The sequence below is a fragment of the Balearica regulorum genome, chromosome 3 (assembly GCF_011004875.1).
Source record: "Balearica regulorum gibbericeps isolate bBalReg1 chromosome 3, bBalReg1.pri, whole genome shotgun sequence".
NCBI lineage: Eukaryota > Metazoa > Chordata > Aves > Gruiformes > Gruidae > Balearica > Balearica regulorum.
Window position 1 is genome coordinate 33,054,237 of NC_046186.1, and position 25,898 is coordinate 33,080,134.

The 25,898-nt window shown below is 37.2% G+C and overlaps 1 protein-coding gene across 3 annotated transcripts in view; it reads left to right on the plus strand.

The window, feature by feature from the left end:
- FAM135A (family with sequence similarity 135 member A) overlaps positions 1-25,898 on the plus strand; it is a 95,009-nt gene that overhangs the window by 62,390 nt on the left and 6,721 nt on the right. For 2 of the 3 annotated variants that reach the window (XM_075747430.1, XM_075747432.1), the window contains 8 exons: positions 1,487-1,560; positions 1,868-2,022; positions 2,282-4,598; positions 6,607-6,767; positions 8,487-8,578; positions 10,645-10,742; positions 16,347-16,498; positions 18,278-18,388. In XM_075747430.1, coding sequence (XP_075603545.1) covers positions 1,487-1,560; positions 1,868-2,022; positions 2,282-4,598; positions 6,607-6,767; positions 8,487-8,578; positions 10,645-10,742; positions 16,347-16,498; positions 18,278-18,388 — 3,160 coding nt within the window. Of the gene's footprint in view, positions 1-1,486; positions 1,561-1,867; positions 2,023-2,281; positions 4,599-6,606; positions 6,768-8,486; positions 8,579-10,644; positions 10,743-16,346; positions 16,499-18,277; positions 18,389-25,898 lie in introns of those variants that run through there. The other variant, XR_012834439.1, reaches the window with a different exon arrangement.

The following is a 25,898-nucleotide window of genomic DNA, read 5'->3' on the forward strand; positions in this document are numbered from 1 at the left end:
TTCCAGTTTTTCTTTTAATAAAAGAAAAAAAGAAGAAAAAGTAGAAGCTACAGAACATAAAACTTCATCCAAATGGTATTCTCTGAAAGTACTGGGCAGTGTATCAGAAAAGAAAACTAACTCCCCTGCAAGTGCTTGTCTCCAAATAGAAGTTAATGTGGTCCTTAAAGTCTGATGTTTGGCAGTTAATGCACGGGATTTTCCTAGTATCTTGTCTGTGCTCAGGATGGACACAGATGCTGGCTGCAGCTCTGAGTGAAGTGAGAGAGCTGGGGGAACTGAACTAGGTCTGATGCTCCACCAGAGACAATGCAAACTCTCACGGTCTGTTTAGGAAATTTGATACCTTAAGAGGAAGATCCAGAGTATATTGAGAAAATAAAGCAGTAGGGGGCCCAGAAGTGCTTGGTAAATAAATGATGGATTAAGTAGACTAGATACATATGTGGTTCTCTAAGTGCAATAGAAATTTTGTTTTAATTGATATAAACAAATTGTCGTTTATGCCCAAGTTAATGCACAAGCAGTTGGCAACAAGCAGTTGGCAACAGCAGATTCTCTTTTTTGTATGTTTTGTTACAAAAACAAGATAGTGTCATACTGCATTGAATTGCTTTTTTTTTTGTCGCAGGTAGTTGGGCCGTTGCAAAAATAAAAGTTCTAACAATGCATATAGATTGAATTAATATTTTTATATAGTATTAGAAATGTGAGAAATCTCATCTTGTAAAACCTTAACTTTGGGGTTTCTAAATACTGCATTTTTTGACACATTGATTATGTTTTTATTTGTAGTAAATTGCTGTATAATTCAGACTCTATTTCCACACTATGTATTTGATGATAAAACATATGCTCCCCTATGTTATCAAATACCATTTTAGTATTGTATGGCTTATTGACTTCAGGCATACAATCAAGTCCTGAATACAGTGCCTGTAATTAGCATATATTTTGGTATTGTCTTTGTCATTTACAACCAAAATCTTTACAAACAAAAGATTTTTTTTGCATAATAGTTTACTGTGGGCTAGAGAGTATTCATGGAAAGTTTGAAATACATACTTCTCTGTATTTTGAGACTGCAGAATATCTATTGGGTTTCTACTTCTGAAGGTAATCCTCAAGCACATTTAGAAGTGTCCATCAAACAGTCATTTCCTTTCTTCTCACTGAAATGTCTTTTTAATATATTTGTGTGTTACTGTTCCAGGTGAGCCTGATTTGGATGATCAATTTCTGGGCAATCAAGTTTCAGCAGGCAGTTGAATCTAATTCCCCTCAGTCATCCAGTGCACAAATTAAAATTCTCATTTCAGTCACTAGTCTTGTCTATGGTATCCTCTTCCCCCCAACTCAGACTTTTAAAAAGTAACTGTCTATGTAATACATACAAGATAATAACATTGTTGTATAGGAACGCTGGTGGTTTTTCAAAAATTGTATGTAGTATAAAATAAGCTCTAACTTTATTTGGATCTTGCAGGTGCGCAGATTTGCAGAAGCATTCTTTTGTCTTGAGCATCCTAGGCAAGCTGCCCTTGCCTATCAAGAACTACAGTGAGTAATTGCCTTTTGAAGTGCACAGTATGCAACATGTAGTACTATCATTCTGTAGTGTATGTTGTGTAGCAGTACTGTCTTGCAAAAACACATAACAAGTTCAAGAGAAACGTAGGTTCTAAATACAGATTTGAAGTTTTTAAATGAAAATTATATAAGAAGTTATTAAATAACTATTAAAGCTATTAAATAACCAATTAGTAGAAAAGCTTCTACTAAAGTGAATTAAACTACTGCTAATTTCTGTTAATGTAAAAATCAATAGTTCCATTTTTTTCATGTAGGACTACCTCCTTTTTTTCAGTGCTCAAAGTCATCTACAGATGTGTGCAGCTATCAAAAACACTTCCTTCTGCAGTTCTTTTCCACCCCTCCCTATTGAATGCAGTGAGCTAGATGGAGATATGAACTCCTTGCCTATAATCTTTGAAGATCGATACTTAGATTCAATTACTGAAGGTAAACACACCTCACAGTGCAGTTTTCTTTTCTTTTTGAAGAAATGAGCAAAAATTATGCCTGAGTATATTTCTTTACATATCTTGCTGGTTTTAAAGGAGTACATTTATTAGTTAGGAAATATTTCTTTAGTTTGAATTTTGAGGATGTGTAAAGTTCTATAATTACTAGTATTTATATTTTAGCTTCAGTTACCTGCATAATCTTGTTGTAAACAATCCTTTTCTTGTTTTTTTCCCCTTGCTTTATTTGGTGAAAGATCTGGATGTACCCTGGTTGGTAGTTCAGAGTCTTCCAAGGTCAGAGTCCAATAAACTGGATAAATTTGAAGCTGAAGAAGGTTTTGTAGCTGGTTTTACTAGCCCGGAACTGAAAATAAGACCTGCAGGTGCCTCCAACCTTTGGCATTCAGAAAGTGAAAAGACGCTAACAAAAACTTTGAAAGGGAAGAATGAAGATGCAAATAAATCCAAAGTTAAGGTTACTAAGCTCATGAAAACAATGAAACCTGAAAACACAAAGAAAGTTGTGAAACAGAACTCTAAGGACTCTGTGGTCTTAGTAGGCTACAAATGTTTGAAAAGTGCAGCACTGGAAGATGCCTCTAGAAGCTCAGAAGGCAGGCCTTCATACAATGCTAACGAAGGGCTGGACCCTGCATTAGGTGGATTGCCTTGTGATACAAAGACCTGCACCAGGCAAGTAAGTCAAAGAGAACTTCTTTTTTTGCCGTCTGGAACTGAGGAAAAGACTGCCAGGATTGAAGGTATCCAACCAGGTCCAGGTAGCCCTGTGCACTGTGAAAATGTGGCTATTTTTGGTAGACTTACTATCTCACAGGCAGATTCTGGAACTATACGAACAGATAGTGGTCTACAACCCAGAGGTACACTTGAAGGTTGTCATGGAGGTCAACCAGCTTCCTCAGGAGTCAGGACAATTGAGGTCAAACCAAGTAATAAGAATCCCTATGAAGGGGAGAAGGTAACTGTTCACATTGGATCATGGGCTGAGTTTCCACAAGATGGCATGCAAGGAGAGAATTTGCAGACACCCAACATTCAGTCTTCGGAATCTGGAAATAAATTGAATTCAGGAGAACAGGAACCAGCGCTTGAAAAGGAAGATGTCCACGAAAGAAACTTCCAACATACCAGTGACGTCTTGACAAAAATTAAAAGTAACCAGCCTACTCTTTCTACAAAAGAAAGTCAACTTTCTGCAAGTGGAGACATGACTAAATTACCAGATGTTAGTGTGACGTATGCCTCTTCTAGGTTTTCAGATTCAGGTGTAGAAAGTGAACCAAGTTCTTTTGCAACTCACCCCAACCCTGATCAGGTTTTTGAAAATGTTCAAGGGCAAGGTGCATACAATGGTGAGAGAGTATTTCCTCAGCTGTTACTAAAACCAGACTCTGCTTTAAAAAACGCAATAGAAAGCCATTGCACTGAGAGTACCAGTGCTGTAAGTGAAATACAGTCATCCCTGACATCCATAAATTCTCTGCCTTCAGATGATGATGAGCTGTCACCTGATGAGAATTCAAAGATATCGATTGTACCTGAATTTAAGCTAAGTGACAGTAAAACAGTATTGGATCTTGGAGCAATTGACTTGCCAAAATGCGATGACGGCAAAAAAGCAAACACCAATTTGCAGCAACAGTGTGTTGTATTTTCAGGGCACTTGGATAACAAACCCCTGTCTATACATTCCTTGCTCTCAGGAACAAAAGATCTTTTACACTTAGTTGTTTCAGATGAGGATACGTCTACTGATGTGAAAAGTTACAGCCCACAGGCAGATCTTGGCACAACCTGCAAGGACTCTCAGGACATTGAAAAGCATCTTAACACTACAGAAGAAACGGTTAAATTGCATTTGGCAATTACTTGCATGGGTGAGCCATCTGTTGTTTCAGGTCCTTCATCTGTAAATGCAGTGTATGAGGTTGAAAAAAAAAACGAAGGAAAACATAACGAGCCTTTAGAACTAAAGGAGACAACTGACGAACTGTCAGTAGCTAAAAGTGAAACTGGTACAGATAATCCTTCTCCAACTAGTAGTACTGACATGGTAAAGCAAGGGCTTGTTGAAAACTATTTTGGCTCTCGAAGCAGTACAGATATTTCAGATATTTGGCCTATGGACAACAGCAATCCTGTTAGCCCTCAAAAGGAAACATATGAAAAACAAGTAATTTGCTCTTCCCAGCAAGATGAGGAAGAAGAGGAGGATCAAGAAATGATTGAAAATGGGTATTACGAAGAAGCAGACTATAGTATATTAGATGGAGCTTCCAGTGCATACCAGGATCATGGCTCAGCAGAAGAGAGAGCCCTGAGATCTGAAAGGATTGATAGTGGGCATCTGCGAGATGGAATGACTGTGCCTCCTGTCTGCACTCCTGGCTGTCTGGCTTTTCCTTCTTCTCTGAGAGACTCTCCTTGCAATGTTATCTGTTCTTCAAGGAATAAATCTGATGCAATTACACAACAGCCAGGCGGTACATCCTACAGCTCAGCTGCATCTGTTTCCTGGTGTGAAAGCTCCCCAAAACCTCAAATGTTAGCGTAAGTGATTGTTTTAAAACAAAGTTTCTACTTTTAGAAATTATGTTAATATAGTATAGAAGGGGAAGAGAAGCATGGTTAGGCTCCAGAGTGCCCTCAGGACTGTGGCTTGTGGATTAAGCACACTCAAGGAACATCACGTTTTAGATGTTCAGATAGAAGGGCAGTTAGCACTGAATTCCTTCTCTCAGTTATGTTGTAATTTCATGTGGTTTGACAAACTTCAAGCAAAACACGATTTTTTTTTTGTTTGTTTCTCTGATATGTTCCTTTTTAAAAAAAAAATTGTTCGACTGAAAAGTGATGCTCTAATGGCTACTGAGCATAAAAATGGTGGTTTATGAAATGGAAGCTGTTAAAATAGTAAGCATAGGAAAACATGCTTGGAGTTTAAAAACATGAAAACAAAACCATTCTGTAAGTGGTTGTCCATTTAATTAGTTAAGTGAAGCAAATCTGCAATGCTAGCCAAGGTGATGGCCTTACTTTTCAATCTTAAAATATCCAAAATGCAACACCTGAAAGACATTAATGCTCTAAATTACACTGCAATTTGGATACCAGGAGAGCCAAATTCAAAGGAACATCAGGGATCCCAGATTGCACTCCTGTAACGTAGGAGTTTCCCTGATAACCCCCTGTGGCGAACTGAACATGGGAAGCAGCAGCTTAATGTGTTGTATTGGAAGTAAAACATTGCTATCGGAAAGAAGGCGGCTTAGAAGTGAGGTAGTAACAAGGAGAATGCTAAGCAGGCAGAAGAGATAAAAGACCAGATAGTCTGTGGTAAGGAGCTTTGAACAGGAGGAAGGATTGAACAGTGGTGGAAGACAGGTTGGAAGTGGACAGAAAAGTAACTTCTGAAATACTGGAGAATGAGTACTGGAATGGAATGAGAGGGATGAAAAGCAGAGACTATTTAGGGTGTTCTGTAACAATAGAAAGCAGAGTTTCCCAAAGTGTGGGATAACTGCAGTTCCAGAGGGCATGATCTGCTCTGTAGAGAACCAACCTCAGTACATTCAGTTCAGAAAACATGCCTTGAGTACAAACTAAGTAACTTCTGCTGTGGAGTGATAAGACCACCTGCCTGCAGTGGTTTCTGTTTAGGCTGACTTCATTGAGGCTTGCTCTTGCCAGTTAGTGAAGAATGACCTAAAGATAAAGCTGGGAAAACAGAGACCAAAAAGTAGAATGGGAGGAAAACAGTGAGCAGGCAGAAGAGAATGGAATACAGCATGACACTGTGAGGGATCATGCAGAGGAAAAGAAGCGTAAGGAAGCGTAACGCTTGAAGTGCTGCAGGGAAACTGATATGCAATTAATTAGGTAGGAAGGTCATACACAAAAAACTAAAGGAAGGGGAAGAAAGGGAGGAACACAAGGAACCCCTAGCATGTGGGGAGCTCAGCTATTGGAAACCATACAGTGTATGCCTTCATATAACATGTAAAAGATCAGAAGTCTGGATCTGGCTGCTTCTGAAGCACGTATCAGTTATTCAGCCTACCAGGGAGACTTTCTGTTGAGCAGTTGCAGCACTGGCCCCAGCTCTCTGCTGACCTTGGAAATAGGTTTTTAAGTTTGGCAAGAATTATCACAAGTCAGTGGAAATCTTTACCTTGACTTCTGATTAATTATAATTCCTGTAATTTTGTTATTGCATTTGAACAAAGCTGTTGCTTGCTCAAGACCAGAACTAACTCAGAATCTTCAGTGGTTTCAGAAATACTGCAGAGTTTGCAGAAATGTTCAAAGAACAGAAAAGAGTAGAGCTTGGGGTATGGATTTTGTTACAGAGGAAAAGAGGCTGTAAGAAGCCGCAGTAAAAAATATTTTGAAGAACTGTCTTTTTTTGTGAAGACAGTAATTTGATAAATATGTTATCCTTTATATTAATTACATAGAAGACTAAGTAAAAAGACAGTAGAAAACTGTATCCTAGGAGACATTACGTTTGTCTGGCAATAGTAAATGTTGTTTTATCATAAATACAATTTTGTTCCAGTTTTCTGCAGGCTAAAGAAGAATTGAAGCAACTCAAACTTCCTGGATTTATGTATAGTGACGTTTTCAAACTGGCTTCTTCAGTACCTTATTTCAGTATGGAAGAGGATGACTGTTCAGAAGAAGGAATACATCTCATAGTCTGCGTCCATGGCCTAGATGGTAGGCTGGGAAATGTGATACTGAATGAGATAGCAGTTCAGGTTACCGGTCAAGTTTAGCTTTTGTCATTTGAACTCTGAACTGAACACTTCTGAAATAGATTCACTGCAGGGAAATAGGGATCTGATATTGTACTGCTACATTTGACAATATGTTCCATAGAATCATTTAAATTAAGAATTTTATGTAACATTTGTCTTTAGTAAAACTTTCATGCATATAAACCCATTTTATTCCATACTTCACGTTAGATACATCTTCAGGTTTTTTATGTTCTACAGGTATACGTCTGTATCGTGGTAATAGAATGGAGTTACTAACAAAACAGTTTTGTTTAGAATTTGTAATGTTACATTGTCAAGGAAAATAAAGTATGTGTATCTTGTTAGAAAAAAAAAGTATATGTAAAATGCAGTCAAGTCTTTATAAGGTTTTAAAACATTAGATTACTGAGTCACAGAGTGGTTGAGGTTGGAAGGGATCTCGGGAGATTGTCTAGTGTAACTGCCTGCTCAAAGCAGGGTCACCCACAGCAGGTTGCCCAGGACCCAACCCAGTTGGGTTTTGAGTATTTCCAAGGACTACTGTAGTAGGAATGAGAAAATCTCTTGCTAGTTGAAAGGAGGATTGGAAAGTTTAAATAGCTTGAATATATTCACCTGCTTTTAGTTCAAAGCATATGTGCATGTTAAGAAATAATATCCCCTCTAGTTAAGATAGTCACAGCTTTCTGCCGTCAACATTTTTGTCTTTTTTTTGAGAAGCTTCTGAAAGTAACAATGTAAGGAAACACAAGAGGGCAATAGATAGAATATTGGACTGCACTGACGCTGCACAGCCTTCTTGTTCATTTTTCAGATTCCTAAGTTTAAAAAAAAAAAAAGAATAGCTTTTCTTTCTTCCTCTGGGCAGAAAGCATCCTTTGGTAAGTGCTTTTAAAATGGAACTCAGAAGTATTCATTCTTACTAGCGCAGATGTTCAAGTGCTATTGCGTGCCTAGAATTGACACAAAAGTTAACTTGGCCAAAAAACTGTTGTTAAAAAAACATGTGTTTGAAGCCTTAGAAAAATCCATATAGTTAGAATTTTCCTATAAAATGGTGAGTTCATACAAGTTCTTTCCTATTAATAACAGATTTAAATAAAAATCTTGTTGTCTAATTAAGGCAGAAAGGGTACTCTTTCTTCAAAAGCATACATAGTCATTGATGTAGAGAAATCTTCAGGATGCTAGTTAAACTTCAGCATTTGTTGTCTTGGGTACCAGTCTAAATGTAGCTTTATCTGCTGACAGTCCACTCTGCCTTTTTATTCTGTGAAAATGTTTACGACTTGCCCTTGCTCCTTCACTGAATTCTTTAAGCTAGCTCTGAATTCTTTAACTGATTTTCATCAAAGTTAATTAGGTTTTCAAGAATGTAATGTTCACAGTGCTGTGTATCTGTTGGATGCTAAGACAAAATCAAACATGACTTCTTAAATCCTTGCTTTTTTAAAACTGGTGTCTGCATTGAATGTCATTTTTATAGACGGTTTTGTGACTAAATTTGGCATTGCAGTTTATCTTCCTGAGTCTTCCTGAATTTTAATTAGGGCTGAGAATATACTGAACAGCGTTTAAATATAAAGTTGTACGGTAGGTTCGTTTCAGTATTCTAAGTGCTTTTATTGCAAGTTAACTTTGCAGTATCTAACTCTTGATTGTTTTTCCTTTTAAGGTAACAGCGCAGATCTAAGATTAGTGAAGACTTACATTGAGCTAGGGCTGCCTGGAGGGAGAATAGACTTTCTTATGTCTGAAAGGAATCAGGTATTTGCCAACAAAAAAAGAATTTTTGTAAAGCAATAAACAGTGTACGTCTTCAGACATGTTTATTTAATGGCGCTATCATGTTGCAGTTTACCACATTCTGTATATTTTTATTATATTCTCACGGAATCCATGATTTGATCTATGGCTTTCGTTAAACTAACTACAAAACCTAGTATGATATTGAAAGTAAATGTTTAAGGAGTAACATCTGTTGCTGCCATTTTGTTGTGTGTACTGATATCTCCTAAGTTCTCACCATAATCAGTTAGGATTGTAAATTAAATACCCTCGATATTAATGGTAAAAATCATGATTGTGAAAACTGGTGTGGCAAGAAGGGAGATGTGTTCTTTCACAGGATCTGAGACATACAAAATACCTGTCTCTTGTTCTTTTGTCAGTGTACTGTAAGATCCACATCATGGCACTGAACCAGTATCAAATTACCTCTTGTGTTAAACTTCTGTGAATTTTATTATTTTCAGATGAAGTAAACTTGACAAAGCACAGGAGACCAATTTTTAATTTTTTTTTGTGTTACATATTGTATTAGATATACTTCAGAACAAAAAGTCTCTTCAATGGCTCAAACAAAAAGTTCATTTAGTGCAGTGGTGTTTTTCTGGCAATAGCTGCTGGGATGCTTTGCGAAACAGGCTGGACAGGCACCAGTCCATGCTTTCTGTTCTCTAGCCCTATAGGTTTTGGCAGTCAGCAATTCTAAAACTTTCTGATTTGGGAATTCCATTGAGACCAGTGAGCCTAATAGCTACTGATGGACTTTTCTCCTTAATGTTGGCCGATTCTTTTTGAACATTTTTAATTCCAGTTCCCACAGCATACAGTTGAGATTAATTCTGTGGTTCACATACATTACTAATTCAGTTGCAAACAAGGAAATTGAAACAAATCGCCCCACAGCTTGTTTTGGGAAAAAAAAAAAAACATAGTCAATAATCATTCCCCATTTTCTGCTTTAGTAATTAAGTATTTTATAAACAAGCGTAATTTTTCCCTCAGGAAGCAACTGAAGAGACTTAGTTCATTCAGTATTTCTCAGGATCACATGTAAAACAGTTTCTGGTAATCCATGGTAATCCTTCCCTGACAATTTTCAAACTTCTTATCGTTTAACATAGGATGATCAGAACGAGACAGGGCATTTAAGATGCTTGCGCACTACGGACTTACAAAATGCTGTATTGATATTTTGTATTCTTTCCTTGTTTTCCTAACATAGCTGATTATATAGAATGCAGATGTATAGATTATTGCTTGCATATATGTTTAGGGCTGTTTTTCCCTGTGTAACATTGTTTTGCAATTCTTGCCATTTTATCACCCAGGCATGCAGTACTGTAAGATTCTTCTGAAGTTCTGGTTGGTTCTAGATTTGACTATCCTGGATATTTGATTTAGTCTCCAAACTCTGACCTCTCATTATTCTCCCTCTTCCCTTTCCCAGATCATTTATCAATATGTTGAACACGGCAGATTTTTGCACAGATCCTTTGCAACTTGTGTTGAAAAGTTTTAGGCAGCTTTTGCCTACGTCTTTTTTAATTTCTTACTGCTAATTGTTGTAGAGAATCAGCTGTGAACTGGGATAAGGCTTTCAGGGAGCTTTTTTTGTTTTGTTTTGAATAAACAGTTCTAATATAGACTCTTTTTGCTGTTGCAGTAATTGTTTCATTTCTGTTTCCTGGGCAGTGTGATTTAGTTTTGAATATGCAGTTTGGTTCTCTGTTTCCCTACAGATAAGATTATGTGTAGGGGAAGGCTTAGAAGTAAGGCTGGCAGTGTAATGTTAAGATTTGTTTTGGTATATTAGAAGAAAGTAGTCTTACATTAAAATGTGTATCACTTTATTCCATGTTACAAAAAAAAAAAACCTTGAAAAAATTATAACTAGCTGTAGTGTTTGTATTCAAAGTTAATGTGGATGCTTTTATTTGTGTGCTGTTGATCAAAACACTGGGGAATACGAATTCAGACTGAATGCAGAATGTATATTGCTGCATTAGAAAATACAGTTATTATTTTTTATTTCTTTTATTTTACAGAATGATACCTTTGCTGATTTTGATTCCATGACAGATCGCCTTTTAGATGAAATTATACAGTATATACAAATTTATAATCTAACCCTTTCAAAAATCAGGTAATATCTGTTCTATACTATTTCTAGAAATAAACTTAAAACTAGAGCCCTGTGTTGTTCTGAACTGTGATGCTCAGGAGCAGGCCAAAAGAGAGGTGGGAAGGAGAAATTCAGGGTTGGGGGGGGAGTAGGACAAAGGGGAAAGGACAAAGGAGAGAGGGAATTCCCAGCTGAAAGGAAGCTGAACAGTGTTGTAAGCTCACCTAGTTCTGTTGGTGGTTTTAGGGCAGAGTTAAGCATTACATTTAAGCCTGTGCTTCCTCAGATCCTGTGTGGTAGGGTTCTGCAGAAAAACAGATAATATTTTGAGAAAGTTGAAGGAAACTGTAATAGCACTATGTCAAGATAAAGTTAGCTTTCTTCTGATTTTATAGTCTCTTCACCAAGTATGACATAGCAGACTGTCTACCTTGTCATTCCTACAGGGAAATTCCATCTTATCTGTGATGTTGAAGGGCAGCTGTATGAAAAAAATATTTCATCATTTTGATGTTTTCTGATTGTTTCATCTGCTAAAAAGCATGTTTTATATTTTAATAGAAGGCTCATCCCAGTCTACGCATTCCTGTTTCCTTTTTCAGTTACTTCCAGGGAATACCCATTCCATTTATTTTCTCCAAGTAGGATAGATACACTGTTTGGGCAGACTGCCTTACTGACTCAGCTGTGTTGCTGGAGTTAGCTCATCAATAGATGAAAGGAGCAAATTCAAGCCTGACTTCATCCATTTGTTTAGGCATCCTCAAACTGTACATCTGGAAGTTTTTTTGACTTGCTACTCACATGCATTTCCTACAAGTTTCTGCATACTCATGTGTTTGGTAGCCCTTATTCAGCTAGATAAAACACCTAACATGTTTAAACATAATCTCACTTTTTAAACAAATGTTTCTATTTTGAGATGGGCAAGATTTGACATGGTTCATTTTGTCTAAATTTAAAAAAAAAAACAAAACCAAAAAAAACCCAAAAACAAGGCATCCTGTAACTGTATTTGTGTTACGCAAACTGCATGTTAGCACCCTCTGTGCAGGGACAGGAGAGTTCTGTAACCCACGAGCATACACTGACACTGACATCTTCTCTCTCATGCTCTGGTCCGAAGGCTGCAATGAGCAGACCCACCCAGTTACCTTCTTGTTGTTCATACCCAAGAACTGAATTCTCCTTTGCTTTTGGTTTGCTTCTCTCATAAGATTTTCAATTTGCAAATATTTTTTGTTTTATTTATTACTTGTCACTTGAAAGAAAAAATAAATTATCAATTTTTATTTTGGTTTCTTTTTCAAAGTGTATACTTGTGTTTGGCCCTGCCAAAGCAGAAGTCTCCATCTCTCAACTTTACCTTTTCTTATGTGAAACTTAAACTTATTAGCAAATCCTGCAGCTGTTTCCTGATAGCTACCTGAGTGAGCTTTCAGAAAGAGATGTGCTTATATGCAATTCCTTGAAGGGATGACCCAGAAAGCCCAGGAAAGTAGTATTGAGAAATCCTTTGTTCAGATAGCTGATGCATTCCTACCTTGTTTTGGTGATAAAGAAAGCGGACGTTGTGCCAATTAGCCATGCTCTCCTGAATGATTCTAGTTTTTCCTCTAAGGAAAAACTTTACTAAAGGAAGTGTTCTCTGTATGAGTGCTGCTCAATAGCTGAGTCAAATTACAAATCAGTCTCCAGACCTATAATGATTTTGTATGTCAAAAAAGCCAACAGCATTGTGTGTCAGCAATACTTGTTCAATCCCTCTTTTACATTCTAAGTCTCGTTACAGCAAAAGGGAACACACTTCATATGCAGAGCTAAGAATTTATTGTTAGTCCAACTAGTGTTTTAATAATCTCATTAAAAATGTAGCAAAAAATTACTGTTAGTGTAGTTGTAGTACTACTAAAATTCGTAGTCCAAATTAATGCAGAAAAGTCCCATTATTAGTATGGCTAAAGTTGTTAGTATCTTTTCTAAGGTGGTAGGCTCCCCTTCCAGCAGCTGTCTCGCTCCTAAGATTGGTGGTTTCTGTCTTCCTTAAGCAGTGGGACATCAGCGTTCTGGGGCTTCAGTGTAAGGAGAATGATGTTCCCAGTGGGCCTTTCTGCCTCCTTGGCCTTGGGTCTGTCTGGATTTATTTTCAGATTTTTCAGTCTGTCCACATGCTCTTTCCTTTGTTTCCCATTTACTCTTTTCTCCCCGCCCCGTTCTCTGTTATCCTTAGTACTGTCTTTCTTTCCTGAGTTGTAAGATTGTGCTTCTGCAGTGACCATTAATAGACCTCACCTGGGTCTGCAGTCTTCCACACCGCACTTGATAACACAGTTCAAGCCACACAGAGTAACTACTTGTTATTAATAGAAACTATAGTGAAACTAAAGCAACTGTAAGCCTCACTTGTTACTTCACTGCCAGACAATTGTTGTCACAGCTAAAACAAACTAAAATCTGCTCAGACCAAGACAAGTCAAGAGAAGTTCTGAGATTCTGTGCTCTCAGGTCAGTGGAAAGCCTTGTGCCTTCAAGTAGCGGCAAAACTCTATTTATTGTACGACATTCTTACACTGACATAAGAAAAGGTGCTTCCTGTACCATCAGAACCCTGAGCTGTACTACAGTGTCAGATTCAGTGAACCAACATTTTTGGTACTGCCAAAGCTAGTACCAGTTACAGAATATGTGTGCATTCATCTCCTCTGAACAAAATCTTTGTGCTCACTACAAGTGTGTAGCAAGCATGAACTGGAAGCTTGGTTCACACCAACAGCAATTTGTCTTATAAAACAACTGTCTGGTGAAGAATTACAGAATACTCCAGGTTGAGAGGTCCTCTGGAGATCATCTGGACCAGTTACCCACTCAGACTAGTGCCACCTTTAGGGTTAATGCAACTTTGAAGCAAGTCAAATTGCTCTGTCATACCTCTTCAAGTTTTGAGTATCTGTGAAGATGGAAGCCTTCCCAGGTCATCACATAGCTGGGAAATAAACCACATGCTCTTAGGGTGTAGTTTCAGAAACCATTTTCCTCATGTCAGGTCTTACATAAATTTCTGATGACCTGTACTGGACTTTCACCTCAGTTGGGTTATTCAGCTTGTCATCCTCTTCCCTAAGTAACATTGGCTCACAAATAAAACAATTTTTAATGCTATGCATATATTGAAACATCTCTTCGTTGTTTCATCACCTTTTTGGTTATGGCTTTTGATGGATTTTTTTTTCTTCCATGAATTTTCATAGTTGGACAGGATTTTTTTGTTTTTAGCACAGAATAATGCGGTTTTACTGTGTCTAATTTCCCAGTATGATCTGACTTGGTAGACGTGCACCATAAAGCACTTATAAATACTACAGTGTAATTCTATTACTTCAGTGTGTTAGTCTATCTTGTATTCAAGAGATGGTAATATTGCCACCTACTGTTCAGACATGCATTGGTTTTGCAGAGCATCCCACAGTTGCAGGTATCCAGAACAATGGGTAGGATGGGTTACGTTTTTGTCTTAAACATTCAGAACTCTTTTTGAAGGGTATTCCTTTTCCTCCCTTTTCCTTTTTGATTTGAGCAAATCCTTAAACCTTTCCCTATTAGAAAATAATGTTAAAGGCTTATTATGTGTACACCTAAACATCTGCATTTGAACATATTACTGTATCCTTTGTTATTATTCGTAAGTCTTTACAAGAACAAGTGTTAATCTTTGAGGTACCTTCACATAGCTAATTGTGAGCACCTTTTTTTCCTCAAATGGATCTTTCATGTTTCTGACGTTTTGGTTCAGGTATGCCTGTATTCTTGAGGATGATAAGATTGATTGATGGATCACTGTGTTTTCCAGTGATTAAATTGGCCTTTCTTATGGTACAATATAAGAGTTTCTCTTCCTTTTATGACATTTAATAAATAGTGGATGAACTGTCAGAGAACTGTCAAGAGAACATCTCTGCTAATATTCAGATCTTCTTTAGAAAATAATCTCTTTTATTCAAGAGCAATTGTGTGATGCAGATCATCTTCAGGATAAACTCACTCAATTTCTGTGGACATTTTCTTGTTCCTAAAGAAATCTATGATTTTGTTTTTCTTGTGGGGTCTTTATGATGTTTTCCGAGAGAATGGTTTTAAATTTCAGTATTCAAGAGAGTCAGCAGCTCAGTATTTTGTTTTGCAAATGCGCGGCTGTTGTGCTGACAGCACAGAGGATACATATCTTTCATTTCTAAATTAGTTAGGCAAACATGGCAAGCTGCGGCAAAGAATTTCTGATATTGCAGCAGTTTTGAAAATTTAGTAGTAAAAGCGAGTAAGAATATGTGTATATGCTTAAACTATGTATTGGTAAGGAACAAATAGCCTATTCTTTCATAGAAACGTATAATTATGTCAGAGTTTAGGAGTTCAGGAGTGATCCTGCCATTCTATAATCCAATGTTTGAATTTTTTTTCATTTAGCTTTAAATTGGAATTTTTGGAGTCAGTCATTCTTGCATGGGAAGCAATTAAACAGTCAAGTGATTTTTTTAGCACTGTATTTTACACAGATATTACTGGTAGCTTTGTTTTACCTATTTTTGTTGATGAATGTAGTGATACAGAGCAAACAGGAAGGATGATTTTATGGGTGTAACGTTGTGCATATACATGATCCAGCCACGATAGTTCTACTATATATTTTTGGATGGTTGTGTGTTCTCCCCATGTCCTGAGGTTACATTTGTAAAACAGGGAGACACTTTTTCCTTCTAATTTTGTGAGTCTTGTCTCTACCATAACGTCTTTAATTCACTGCCTAGGAGGGTGTGGTCCTTACCTCAGCAGGAATCTGTAGGCATAACTGCATAATAACTAGAATTGCTTTATTTTGTAGTGTCCCTTCTAAAGAAATGCTTTATACAGACTTGTGGGTATGACAGTAGGCACCTCAGATTAAGTAATGATTATTCTTAGGTACAAGAAGCTGAAGAGTCCTGCCCATCTTTCCCCTAACTTGCTTAACCAGGGAAACAACGTAATGTTCTCCTGGCAGACAGATATCCTACAATTGCCTCGCTCAAGCTGGTCATCACTTATTTTGGTCCAACTGCTAAGCAGATTTGAGATGTTGCTTCTCTTTTAAAATAATCAGATCCAGTTAATGGTTTTCCCCCTTGTAGGAGTACTTTGGGAATCCTTCTCCACTAGGTTGTTTCAGTAACTCATACTGAAGGCCATCACATGCAAACGTAGTGATTCATTCAGTCATACTCAGCTCCTCAAATATTTTCTGAATACTTGGTGCTAAGGGAAATACAACCAGAAATAATCTTGGTTTTGGGTGGGAAATGCTGGTGGAAGGATAGTTGGTTTTCACTAGCTTTTCAAAAATCACGTGTAAAATAATGCCGGAGGAGCTCAAAACATGTTTGTAATGAGTTTGTGCAGCTTGGGAGATACGGACAAGCTGTTTTCTGTGTGACCTAAAATACAGGCTGCTGAATGGAAACTTTTCATTAATTTTTTTTCCTATGCTCTTTCAGCATTTTATGACACCAGTTTTATTTTTCTCTGTTTAAAAGGGGAAAAAAAAAAATATTGCCATCAAATTCTATGCTATGCTGTTTTTTCTTTTTTAAACAGCTTTATTGGACACTCACTGGGTAATTTAATAATCCGTTCAGTGCTCACGAGACCTCGATTTAAATATTACCTCAACAAACTTCATACCTTCCTGTCTCTGTCAGGACCACATCTTGGTACCCTCTACAACAGCAGTGCTCTTGTTAATACAGGTAAAGTATTCTTTTCAGTAGTATAAGTTTAGGGGAGATTTGTCTTTGAAATGCACTTAGTTTCATGTGGGGGGGCACATTTCTGCATTACTTTGATTATGAGAGAGTGCACGTTTCACTGTTGTAAGAAGAGAGAAGAGTTAGAAAGTATCAATAGAAGGATGTGCTAGAAATGGTTGACATAAGCGTTTTGCCATGCCTTTGATTCAGGCTTTCTGTTACATCACAAACAAACTCCAGTTTTAATGTGTTGAGTCCATTTTATTATAAACTGAATTTTAAAATACTTAATCTGCAAAACAAGTAGGTAACGCATTAAAATAATTCTGAATTACTCGTAGTGTCTTTTCTGTCTCAAAAGTGTCCTGCAGTAAACCTTACAACCTGCAGTGCATTTCTACAGATGTGTTTGTACCTTAGGAATGTCTGTTTTTCTAAAGATTAAATGTAGGTCTAGGAGAACTTGTAGAAACTATTGACTTTTGAAATAAACATTAGAAAATATTTTCAGGTTGCATCACATTTTTAAATTAAAACTTGTTTCTGAGTTTACCACTTACCTTGGAGAGCCCAAACCCAAAATGAGTAACACTTATTTTCACTAAATATAAACATGCTCATTAAACTCTTTTAAAAAAAAACACTCCAAAAATCATGAATTACTTTGTTTAGTGCCCGTTTGTTTATTGATGGTTTTATTATTTTGTTTCATACAAAAATGAGGAGGAAAAACTTTTAACTCCCATGTGTTGAGCTTAAGAAAAGTGGACAGGAATTGCTGGCAAACTGGAGTTACTGTGACTTTACAGAAGCAAGGGGAACATTAAGAGCTCTTTGGATGTGGTTTGAAATGGTACCATTTATAGCCCTCAATACACTAGCAGTGAGGTTCACTTCAGGATTAAGGTTAAAGCTATCAAAGTATAATCCAGAATATATTCACTGAAAAAATAAGGATTTCTGGAGTATTTAATCTCTTTTATAGTTGAAGACTGTACAAACTATCCTTTTCATATAGTAATCTTCCTCTACATTTCAAACTCCTTAAGATTTTGGAAATACCAAGATAATAATAAGTAATAGGTATTGAAGACTAAATTACAGTATTGTGTGTATACATTAATGGCCTTCAATAAATTCCTTCAGTAAAAGATAACTATTTCCTTGAGGGTTGAATCAAGACATTCTTGAGGCTGTAAGGGCTTGGTTGCTTGCTTTTCTTTTGCTTGGCAAGGGAGAGAAGATTTTCGGAAGAGCCAGTTAGCCAGCTGGCTTTGGTCATTGACTAATAAAGAGGGTACAGCATCATAGAAAATAGAATATTGCGATTTTCCTCCCAGAAAATCCTGCCTCCTTCAAGTTATATTTAATGAATTCAGTGGTTCTATAAAGTTATTTTTAGAAATCTGAGAAGTAATGCTTGTTGTTTAGTGCTGCATATTTCAAGATCAAAATGTTCTAATCTGTAAATTATTGGAACAGAGGTTGTATGTTGCCTTATGGGTAACTTATTAATGTATTTTCACTTTTTGTAAGTATAATTATTTTTTGCTAGAAAGGCATGTACACTAGAGGAAATAATAGTCTTCATGCTTTATTATGTATAGACAGGAAAGACTAATGAATAAAACTATTAAATGTTTCTGGGCTTGACAATGCTGACATGAAAAATTAACATCTGAGGAGCTAAATATGCGAACTTTACATACTTTTACTTAAGTTTGATTAGTTTTCATATTTCATTGTGGATCTCTACTTATGTTGTACTTAACAATGCAGGACTGTGGTTTATGCAGAAGTGGAAGAAGTCTGGTTCTTTATTGCAATTGACGTGTCGAGACCATTCAGATCCACGACAAACCTTCTTATACAAACTTAGTAAAAAAGCAGGTAAGCTTTGCTGTTACTTACTGTCTTTTAAAGGCCACTGTACATAAATATGAATAGGAAACCTAGAAAAAAAATTCAGAAAAGCTCCTGTTTCAGTTTATATGAGAGTTACTGTGGGTTTAGTCCCATATTCTTCAAGTAAAATAAACAATAAACCATTTTTGTTGCAGAGATGAACCATTGGTTTGATACTTTCCTTCCTAACTAATGAGCAGAAGTTCTGAGTGCAGCCACTATGCTGGCATAGATATGTATGTGTGCATGCATGTGTGTATATATGTATCTCTATATCAGCTGCTTCTTGAGCCAGTGAAGCTAGTGATTTCGTTGTGAGAAGTCAAGTACATACACAGGATTACCTCTTTCTGTATCTATTTTTCTTACCTATTCTATAAATGTAAAGTTCTGCTTTAAAGTTTTTGCTAACCTGTCTTTTATTTCCTCATACCATATCATTCATACAGTTTTCTTTGGTTTGAGTAACAGTTGGACTTGATGATCTTAAAGGTCTTTTCCAACCAAAACGATTCTGTGATTCTATGGATATTCTTAATTCAAGTGGTGGCTGAGAGCTAGTTTTGGCAGTGAAGAATGTGCCAGTTGGGGGGTAGTTTCTATTAAACATTACAAAGTTATTGAAGATTCATCTGACAGGTCTTTCTAAATGTGTGTCAAGCAAGCAGTTGTGGGCCAGAGATGGTCATGGTGTTTTGTGAAAAATCTGAGCATGTTTCTCTATCAAAATATTTGTAGAGTGTCACAGATTTAATTTTGTTGAGAGCAAAGTGGTACAAAGATATGGGCAGAAAAAGACTGACATCCAGCTCTTGAGAATATAAAACTTACAGGACTTGGAAGAAGCAGAAAAGAATAAGGAACAAGAAAAAAAAATCATAGATAAGACAGAATGTTGATCAAAACCTGATTTTAGAAAAACTTGGGATTTTTTTCCCCTTCTGTTCAAAATCTACTATGACAAAGTGATTTTGTTGCTGATAAGGTGATATTTAAGGCTGAACTGGTATTTAAAGGTGAACTGCAAAGTTAAACATTATTGGAACAACAGGATAACCATCAACTGAAGTACTCTCAATGTAGCTTTTCAGTCTTCTGAAAATAAATATTTGATCCTAAGCAGAAGTTATACAGTGGATGCTGGGTAAGATTGTGGGACATGTGTTATAGAGATCATCAGACTAATTAATCAGTTTGCTTTAAAGAGTTTGCTATTCCTTAGTTTGGTGTGTATATATCTCAACACAACTAGAGACACTTTATTTATATATTGTTGTCGGTTCTAGAAATACAACATATTTTCTGTCCTGCCATCTCTTTGTTCATTCAGTGGGTATACGGTATTGTCTGTGCTTGAGTCTCAAACACCAGCTGAGAGGAGTTTGGGATTCCCCTAACTGTACAGTTTCTCTTCAGATTTTTGATCCAGAGAATTTGCATACTGTTCTCTGTAGGGATTCTAAACATAGGTGTTTCCAGAAATTACTTTACCCCAGGCTATATGCAAGAGATTGACAACACTGTTGAGAAGTATAGCCCTGATCTTGCAACTTCTCTTGATTTTTGTAACTTTATATGAAAACAGGAGTCTTAAGATGCAGAAATATCTGTTGCTGCTTAATGGTGTCTTCTTCAGATGCTGGCTTTGCAGCTGGGAAATTCCCTAAGGCAGCAAAACTTGCTACTATTTGGACTCTGCTGTGGTCCAATTGGTTTTGAGATTATCCCTAAAAGTGGCTGTGGATCGGCAGGTGATGTTTTGAGTGTGTAGGTCTCAACCACGTGGCTTGTGGCTGTAGTTCTCAAATTTGGCCAGAGGACATCTCTGTTAAACACATTGTCTTGTTGCTTACCTCCAAAATGGATGAATTTCCTAATTTCTGTCGAGTATTGTAGGTGAAAGTACAGTTGAGCATTTCCTTTTCCACCCTTAAAAAAACTCCAGTAAATACTGATGCTTAGCACCGTTCAGACACAATAGAACTGTGCTCATACGTGTTCTCTGGTTTTAGTCCTGGAGCAGGACCAGTTAATACCAGAAATTTCGCCGTCATGAACACATTTCTGATAAGTCTTTCTCAGTGCTGTTTCTGTCATAGAGTCACAGAACAGTAGGGGTTGGAAGGGACCTCTGGAGATCATCTAGTCCAACCCCCCTGCTAAAGCAGGATCACCCAGAGCAGGTTGCACAGGATTGCGTCCAGGCAAGTTTTGAGTATCTCTAGAGAAGGAGACACCACAACCTCTCTGGGCAGCCGGTTCCAGTGCTCGGTCACCCTCAAAGTAAAGAACTTTTTCCTCATGTTCAGATGGAACTTCTATCACAACGATGCATCTAGGAGGATCTATGACAAACATTTTTACCAATCTTGCTTGTTCCTCTCCATTTGGGGCCTGGTTGGGCTTCATGGCTGGACATCACCTCAGGCTCTTGGATCACATAGAAGCAACACCAGTCAGTTTCTCTGCTGCTGCCAAAATTTGTGAGCTCTTTCTCTTCCCAGAGATCCCTCTTAGAAGAATCTGTTCTGGAAGTTTTAATGCTTTAATGCAGAGAGCTTACGGAGTATTCTATCAGAAGAAGGTTTTATATGTGACTGCAAAAAGAATTGAGTCTTCTGAGTTTATGCAAAATTCTCATCTCACAATAGGTTCAGACCTTTTAAAGAACCTTTGCAACTGAAAAATGAAACTGAAAAATTATAAAGATATCATGAATAAATCCCTCCCATCTACATCATGCAGCTCTTCCTTAGTACAGTCTAAGTCAGCCTGTCATTACTTGCTGAAGGAATACTTACCCAGAACTTGCTCTTTTCAGTTTCTTTAGGTTCTCTACCTCAGTTTTCCTTTACTGTAAAAATCTTTTAATAGGATTTTTTAAAGCATCCAGTAAGAAACAACTAGATTTTCCTAAGTTACAGTTGTTACAGTGCTGCTATTTGTGTATTTTATTTCATCCTTTGATAGCAGTGAATGATAATTACCCAGTTCTGAGGTAAAAGCTGAAACTGTGACATATATGTGGTTCATACTCAAGCAGTAGAGTATTTAGACTTATTATCATTAGTCATGGTCTGATTTTTTTTGTTTGTTTTAAAAATAGCTGGGGCCAAGTCAAGTTGGTTATTTTCCAGAAAACTTGGCATAAATTGGTTAATATGCTATGTTGTGCCTGGTAGATATAACTATGTGATTCATAGTTATAATAGTGATTCATCTAAGTGACAAAATTTTCATTAAAAATTGTTGTTGTCATTAATTGATGTTAATATTCTTAAATGAAAAGGAAATGCATTCACCTAACCACAGATATCTGTGATTTAGAATGTGATCATTTGGTTGTTCTTTTAGAAGTGTATCTGGATAAGAGTTTTGTTTGCAGAATTTCCTCAGATCTAATATTGGAGATACAGTTAGCTCTCAGTTAGCAAGTGAACTCTGGGAACATTTCAATTTCATTTTCAAGTAATTTGTCAAGGCAGAATGACAGATAACTTGTTTTAGCAATTCTCTTTATCTGTTTCTGGTGTATAAACAGGAATTGATTATTAAAATTGTAAATGTCTTTTGAAATGATTGATTCAATAAATTACAGCAAATGACAAGTGGTGATGATGATTAACTGTCTGCTGTTCTAAGTCTCTGTTTTTCTGTGGCATCGTATGTGGCTTGTCTGTCAACTAGTTTTGCTTTTATGCGCTTCATAGAGTGTTACAGTTGTAGAATGTTTTTTAAAAGTCAAGTAGAACTCATTCATTGCCCAGCTATCAAGTTTGTTAAAGCAGAAGGAGTGACTTTAAAAAGTTAACTTATTCAAGCAACCTTAAAAAGCCCACTTGTATGTTATCTTCAAGTTTAAGAATTACAAAACCAGTAATTTTTCAGGCCATGTAATAGGTTACCCTATGAAAAGAAATCTTTATTTCAGAGAATAATAGCAGGTTGTGGGAAGAAATTGAGACTTTTTTCTGATTGGATTGTTGTTTTTGTAAAAAAAATTGGATGTTTTCTTTCTGGACTTGACCATTCAAAAGTCTAATAAGTTAGAGCTATTTTCTATCTTACAATTATTGACATTGCTAATTGCTGATAAGCAGCAAAAGCTGACCTTATTTGCTTATAAGGAACAAAAGGTAATATGATTATTTATGCAAAATGAAGAGAGTTAAAGTTTATGCTATTTCTTGAATTTTAAGTTACTTTAAGCACTGGTCACTTTTATGTTGGCAGTTGAGAGGTTTATATTGTCTTTAACCCAGTAGAGAATGTAGTTTTCTGACATTGCTTCTTCATAATGATAATGTTTAGAATTGTGTTCTTTGACAATAATATCCTTGAAATCTGCTTGTCATGTCTTCAGCAGCTGCAGTCTGTCTGGTAATTTCTGGGGGCCTTGGAAATGATTGTTGATTTCATACTGTGACAAACACCAGGTTGCCAGCTATGAGGACGTGTTCAATACAACACAATTGTTGTTGCATAGATGAATGTTGCATGAAAAATTCTGCATTATGTGTAGTGTTTCATGTTGTAGTATTAAAGATTCAACAAAAAATAATTTAATTTTTTTTGATATTAACTTGATAAGAAGAAGATTTTTAGACACAAAAATAAAAAATATATGGTCATCTATTTTCTGATTGCTTGGATTTTAGATGTTAGTATGGTCTATCCACGTAGCAGAAATGGGTACTTTTTGTAACTGAGCAGTTGACATTTGCCATAAAACTTACAAAATGATAATTATGCAGACCTGTCCTCAAAGGGATAATGGAGAATGAGTTAAGTATTATTAGAAACTAGTGCAGGAATGAGTTGAGCAGCAGAGCACCATGTAGGGATTCAGTGACAAGTTTTGGAATTTGCACAGCTCCTGATTTCTGTTTCCACTTAATCAATTGGTTATGCTTAAGTATTTTCTACAAGTGATAACTACACCTTCATGTTTACTTTCTAACATCAAGTGTAAAAATCAGCGTATGAAATGCCAACTGTTTTTTTGGCACATCATCAAAATAATAATAATCAGAAGATTTTTCTTTTAAGAGATTAAAGAAGGATATGCATTTGATCAGTATATTCAAATACATAATTGTATTACAAATATTGTAATTTTCATCTGCGGAAGCGGAAACGGAGGAGCTGCAGTGAAACTGAAGATGCTTTCAGGAGCATCTTGAGCACTGTCCTAAGCACTTCTCCCAGCTCCTCTAATTCGCTTTGTTTTGTGCAAGGTAAACAAGAGAAGTTCATTAATTTGGGGTTTTTTTCTTCTTTTTTTCTTCCCCTCTTCAATTAGAATATTATGATACTTACTTTATTTACAATTTATACTCAGCTAGTTATATTTTTCATAAAAATTAACATATTCCAGGGAGTCCAGGAAAATAAACTGTAAATTCTTGATTTGTAGCTACTGCCACTCAACAAATCTGCCCTTTCTTGTTCATGGTACTTCACATGGTCATTTTTGATGGGTTCAGAGACCCTGCCTTATATGTTAAGAAATTGGCAGTGAGAGAACAGTTTCATTTATATGTAGGCCTGGCTTTTGTGTCAGTCAAGACTTTTGTGTGTGAATACCTTGTTTAGAATGCCAATACACTGGTCTGTACAAGTATTAAAAACAAAGAGCCCAGTTCCATCAGTTGGTCTTTGCCTGCAGAAACTTGAGGTTGTCAGTCACCGGAAACAACATTAACTGAAGACCCTGGAGGCAGATCCCAATTTGAAATAAATTGCAATTGATCATTTGTAATTAAGGACTTGGCGAGTAAACTTACTCCAAAACTTTGGACAGAACACATTCTCCTATAATGAATAATGCTATGTGCCAGAAGCTGAGACTGGCTTCTGTAAAGTAAACCTCAAAATGATGATTTCTGTCCCAGTTACGAATTTGCTCACTGGCAGGAGTGCTTCCTGCAACAAACTTTGGCACTGCAAGTTTTTCTACTTCAGCTTCAGTTCTGAACATTTTAAAGTCTTATTTCTCAGCTGTAGAATATGCCCACATTAGCACTCAGGAACGCATTCAGAAGCAAATCTCTTCATGATCCCTGTTTACTTCAGAACACAGTGAATCAGCTTTAGCAGCCAATGCACGCTGCATCCACAGGACCAGACTGAGCTAAACTGTCATGAAAATGGGCATTATAACGGATGAGGGAATCTTAATACCAACGGGTTTGCTCTACAGTTCTGTTCCTCTTACGCCACAGAGTTCACAAATGTGACTGTACAGCCATCATCTCTTCTGGGATATTTTTGTACTTATGTAGGTAGGCTTAGATTCATATGTCTTAGTATTTATTGCCTTATCTCCCCCCTTGAAAATGTGCATTTACGTCCATGTTAACAAGAGATCAGCAGTGAATAAGCATGATTGACAGGTTCTCTTCTTTGCAATGTCTGTTATGTCCAGGATGTCAGCTTAGCTTACTTGGTGCTGTTTGGCTTTGTGGAGGGGAAAAAGCATTTCAGGTCTTGACTTGAGGGAGTGCCTGTTCATATCTCATGATGAGGATGAGGCTAGAATTGAAATAGCATCCCTATTGGTAGCATGGCATGGAGACTAACTTAATCAGCTCTGCTAAGAGGAAGGACTTCCTAGCCCTCAGTAGGTCTGTTCCAACAGTGTTGGAAGAATATGGTAGGTTCCATAGCATCTGGAGCCAAGTTCTTTAAAGTAAAATCTTGAAGGCAGAATTTGAGCTGACATGAAGCTCTTAAGTTGATGGAAATCTAGCTCCCTAATCAGTCTTCTTGCGGGGCTGCAGCTGACAGTCTGAGCTTCCTTGCATCTGTACCATGGCATCTTAATCTCAGACCTCAGTTGACTCAGGATCTCAATGCTTGAATTTTTGGGGCACCATACTAGCTCTATGTGACATGTTAACTTCACAAAGCAGTGAGGAAGACCAGCTGCAGGGGGTGGCTGGGCTGCATTCCGGGGGGTAATTTTTGAAGTCCCTAGTTCCAGACTGCATTTTTGGGAAAGCTTCCAAATCCCTATTTCCAAACAAGTATGTAATTGGGCAGAATTGAAGAAAATGTTGGGGGTATTGTACCTTGACAAAACTGAGACGTTTCCTTCAAGTCAAAGCAACCAGGTATAAGGGGGTGTTTGTTGATGAGAAGCTCAACATGAGCCGGCAGTGTGCGCCTGCAGCCCAGAAAGCCAACCGTGTCCTGGGCTGCATCAAAAGAAGTGTGACCGGCAGGTCGAGGGAGGTGATTCTCCGCCTCTACTCTGCTCTCGTGAGACACCACCTGGAGTACTGTGTCCAGCTCTGGGGTTCCCAGCGTTAGAAGGACCTGGAGCTGGTGGAGCGAGTGCAGAGGAGGGCCACAAAGATGAGCAGAGGGCTGAAGCACCTCTCCTATGAGAGCAGTCTGAGAGAGTTGTTCAGCCTGGAGGAGAGAAGGCTCTGGGGACACGTTATAGCAGCCTTCTGGTGCCTGAAGGGGGCCTACAGGAAAGCTGGAGAGG